The following is a 4,186-nucleotide window of genomic DNA, read 5'->3' on the forward strand; positions in this document are numbered from 1 at the left end:
ATGCCAGGATCTGTGTTGACTTATAGAAGATGGTTCCCATAGTCTCCACCCTCAAGTCGCGAATGGCCCTCTCTAGTGCCAGGATGAATAGGAGACAGGCAAGCCCGTCTCCCTGGCGCAGACTTTTGGTGGTAGCAAAAGGTCCTGAGAGTTTTCCATCCACCCTCACCTGGCATGTGACGTTGGTCATAGTCATTCTAACTAGCCTTATCAGTTTGGCCGGGATTCCAAATGAGCTCATAGAGTCGTACAGTTTTACCCTATGGTATGTGTCGTTTCTGTATTCAGCCATCTTCTCCAAGATCTGCCAAGGTGAAGATCTGATCAGTGGTTGATTTTCCGTTTCGGAATCCTCTTTGATGGTTTTCTACTATCTCTTCGACGTGCGGGACAAGGCGATCCTGAAGGATCAGGGAGAATATTTTATAGGCGGTATTCAACACCGTAATACCCCTGTAGTTGTTGCAGTCCAACCTGTCTCCCTTCTTGTATACGGGGTAGATAATTCCAATCACAAGGCATCGATTCGCTATCCCACACCTCAGTAACAATTTGATGAATCTCGTTTTCTAGTCGTGCACCTCCATTCTTGACCAGTTCGGCTGCAATTCCGTCGGTTCCGGGTGCCTCGTGTTTCTTCTATGCTAGGTGGCAGTAGCATGACACTATCTGCTAGTGGCGCTTCTAGCTGTTCGCTAAACTGGTCATTAAAATACAGTAGAACGTCGATTATCCGGGACCAGCTATCTACCCAAATAGCCAGCTCGTACTTTATAGCTGATTTAGGGCTGTTTAACGAAAAATCGTTCCGATGTCGTACTTTGTGGCTGATTAAGAGATAGACGGTACTTAGCGGAACTATGAAGCTTTTTAACAGGCACATGGTACTCTTTGGAACTTTGCGGCCGATTAGCACTATGTGTAGGGTTCACGATGGAACTTGAAGGCTTGTTAAGAAACGGTACTGAACTTGGTGGAACTTTAAAGCTTTTTAATGCATGACATCGGTTCAAGGTGGCTCTTGTCAAAGTGTCAAAGACGGACGCCGGCAATAATCTCATTGCTGCTGCACAAGTTAGATGCGTTAATTGAAGAATGAATATTGAGTGAAGTGATTGTGAATTATCAGTAAATTGTGTAAAATTTTATATAATTCATCAATACAAAAGATTTAAAAAAATACATATGTGTTTAAACGAAACAAATCTTGTTGTTTATTTCATCGATGACGCTTGTTTGAAAATAAAACACAAAGAAAAATAATCCCTGGCATCGTGGCATAAGGAAGCTGCTTAGGCGCTGTTTTAAAGACACACATAGAACTTTGATGCTGTTTATCTACTGCAAAAGGCGAATTAGAGCAGCGATCTTTAGCGTACCAAAATGAGCTGCTTAAACAATTCTGGCTATTTGGGTACAGTCTAGTGAGAATTTTAACTTCATTTTTGATAAAGAACAATCGATTATGTTATTTATTCAAAAAATATTCTATTAGTGATAAATCGATTGGTTTAAGGTGAATTCTTAGTGAAACCAGTAAAGTTTATAATTTTTACATGAATTTCACATTGTTGGACCATTATCCGTGAAAATCGATTAACCGGCATCCGCCCGGGCCCCATCCCGAGCTGCCCGGATAATCGACGCTCTACTGTACCATAAGTTTTCGAGCAGATGATACTACTCGCAACCCTCGCAATGTTTAACGGGAACCTTCGTAATGTTAATCGGGCCTGGCTGTTTAATGCACCTTGGTGGCAGCTCTACCACCTCCTATTTCCTTACCTTTCTGTGCACACCACAAACAGAAATTGACGTTCGTGTTGTCACTGCGGATGTTACAGGACAGAAAATTATTTCGATCGGAAAAGGTTTTGAGAAACACCTAACGCCCTTTTTGGATGACTTTAACATACATTGCCTATATGCAATGGGTCATTTCAATGTTTAGGCATTTCAAGACGCTTTTCTGTTGAGAGAATATGTGCATCTGTTGGCAACGAAACAGCAGAAAATTTGCTACGTATATCAGTGGAAATTAATTAGATGCATGTTAATTTGTTGCAACAACATACTGGGGTATAAATTTTTTGCACCATCTTACGTGCGGGAAATCTAAACAACTCTAATATCAATGGTGATGTGATTGTGCATCGAACATCGTAGCAATGGATAAAAGTAAATCGCCTGTACGCCGTGCTAAACGTCAATCGAAAGTGGTTGAAGAAAACTTCTGGGATTGCAGCGTCTGCACATATCGCAATACTGCCGAAGCCTTCAAGTGTTTAATGTGCGACGTGCGAAAAGGTACTCCGCTTAAATAAGAAAGCTTTTCCCACAAATGATTGTTGCGGTGGTCATTTAGTTGTTGTCACTATCAAGAAACATCAATGTTGTACGATTTTGCTGTAATGCAAAGCGCAATTGCCTCGCCCAAGCAACCAGGCAAAAACAAAGCTAAATGCATTCCATTCCTTCAACCATTTGTGTGAAGATCGAATTGTTCAATAGAGACGGGATGCATTATAATTAATTTCAGTTTACTCCGTTCCAGGTACATCCACCCGAAAACCACGACTAAATTCTGCCCTTGCGGCGCAACAGGCTGCAACACAAGCCTTTCCAGGGGCGTCCGGGGGTGCGCAAGTCGTATCGAACGTGAAATCTCCCGGTAACACAAAAGCACTAAGAAGCAAAAGCAAGCGATCAAAGCATCCAGCACGATTAAAAAATATTGACCGATCGAGCGGCCAAACACGTGAAGTAACTGTAAATTCAGTAACTGTTGTCATCACCGAGTATAAACCAAAGCCCTCCGTTAGTCGGCATGATTCGAGTGAAAGTTTTAGTGAGAGTAATGATTCTAGAAGCTAAGCAACTTCATTTGCCCTGCACATTTGGCTATTATTTTAGATAATAACAGAATGTCGAGTGTTACTAAAACTAGCAGTTGCTGCTGCATTATGATTGGTTTGCTCTGCTGCTTATTCGTGATTGGTAACGATAGTATCATGTCTGTTTTTATTCTCGATTTGGGCTTCATTTAAAGAAAGTGTATGTCTGAAGTCAGTTTTACTTGTAAAACTAACTCATTTTAGCCTTATAAATTATAAGGGAGTTATAGTTTGTGTAAATTGATTGATATTCAATATTACTCATAATAAGATTCAAATTTCTTAAACTAAATATCAGAAGTCATAAGAAAAAGATCTGTAATTTCCATAAGTTAATACTACGTTGAAAGTATGAAGTTATGTATGAACTAATATAATTTCTCTGCCTACAACTATTATTATATTATATCAATCTAGAGATTTGTAAAAACCAATCATTTTCAAACACATTGAATGTGGTTAAGAGATTGGCATATGAAGGAAATTATAATTTAGTGTAGGATATGTATGTTTTTTCGGCAAACCGAATTAGGTAAACAGATAAATAATTGTAATAATAAAAGCGAGAACAACTATATTGCATATGTTTCGAAAACTTTGAATGAAACATAGTAAATCGGGGATATGTAAAACTGCCATTATTCCAACAAAATACAACAATTTATCATTATATCAGCACACTCCAAAAATGCGAGTATTGTAAATGAATAAAAAGAGTGCTATGGTAGTGTTAAGTTTATTACATCGTACTGTTTACTTCTTGTCAATGGCATCTCGAAGCGCTCATACGTTGGTAACACTAATGTCAGAGGGAAAGCGAGGCAAAATCACACTGTTAAGGATTTTGATGTGTATCTACAGTCCGAATTCAATAGTTGAACACTTTTTAATTGGCATGCGTTTTAGTTGAACGCTCGATAGTTGACTGACAGTTCAAGGCATGCGTTTGTATGGAAAATCCTGGTTTTGAAAAATTCACAAAAATCTCATGGCCTGCCGAGAAAATTTCAGACTTTCTCATTTATTTGATATGATTCGTGCAGAAAATTCTAATATTTCTGGCTTTTAAGCGATTTCAATTTGTTTGCAAAAATGCAATTTATACCAAACTTGAAGCAAATTGTATTGATTTGACATTTAATCTGTCAAATTTAGAAAACCGCGTATCTTCGAATCCGCGTAAGTCGAGAACCGTGTAACTCGGAAACAGACTGTATTCAATAGTTGGCAGGGAATCGAAGTTCAACCAGTGAGTTCGGACTGTAATTTGGTAAACCATTTTACCAAAGTGA

General features: G+C 38.9%; 1 protein-coding gene across 2 annotated transcripts; it reads left to right on the forward strand.

Moving 5' to 3' along the window:
* Window positions 1-1,797: 1,797 nt before the first annotated feature.
* On the forward strand, window positions 1,798-3,636 carry LOC120900645 (YY1-associated factor 2). Of its 2 annotated transcripts, none has more exons than XM_040307933.1 (2): window positions 1,798-2,307; window positions 2,540-3,636. In XM_040307933.1, the coding sequence occupies exons 1-2, from the start codon at window positions 2,169-2,171 to the stop codon at window positions 2,872-2,874; spliced, it is 474 nt and encodes a 157-aa protein (XP_040163867.1). In that variant the 5' UTR covers window positions 1,798-2,168; the 3' UTR covers window positions 2,875-3,636. The 2 variants fall into 2 exon arrangements, with proteins under 2 accessions (XP_040163867.1, XP_040163869.1); XM_040307935.1 differs by having other exon boundaries at window positions 2,555-3,636.
* Window positions 3,637-4,186: the final 550 nt, after the last annotated feature.

The sequence above is a fragment of the Anopheles arabiensis genome, chromosome 3, assembly GCF_016920715.1.
Source record: "Anopheles arabiensis isolate DONGOLA chromosome 3, AaraD3, whole genome shotgun sequence".
Classification (NCBI taxonomy): domain Eukaryota; kingdom Metazoa; phylum Arthropoda; class Insecta; order Diptera; family Culicidae; genus Anopheles; species Anopheles arabiensis.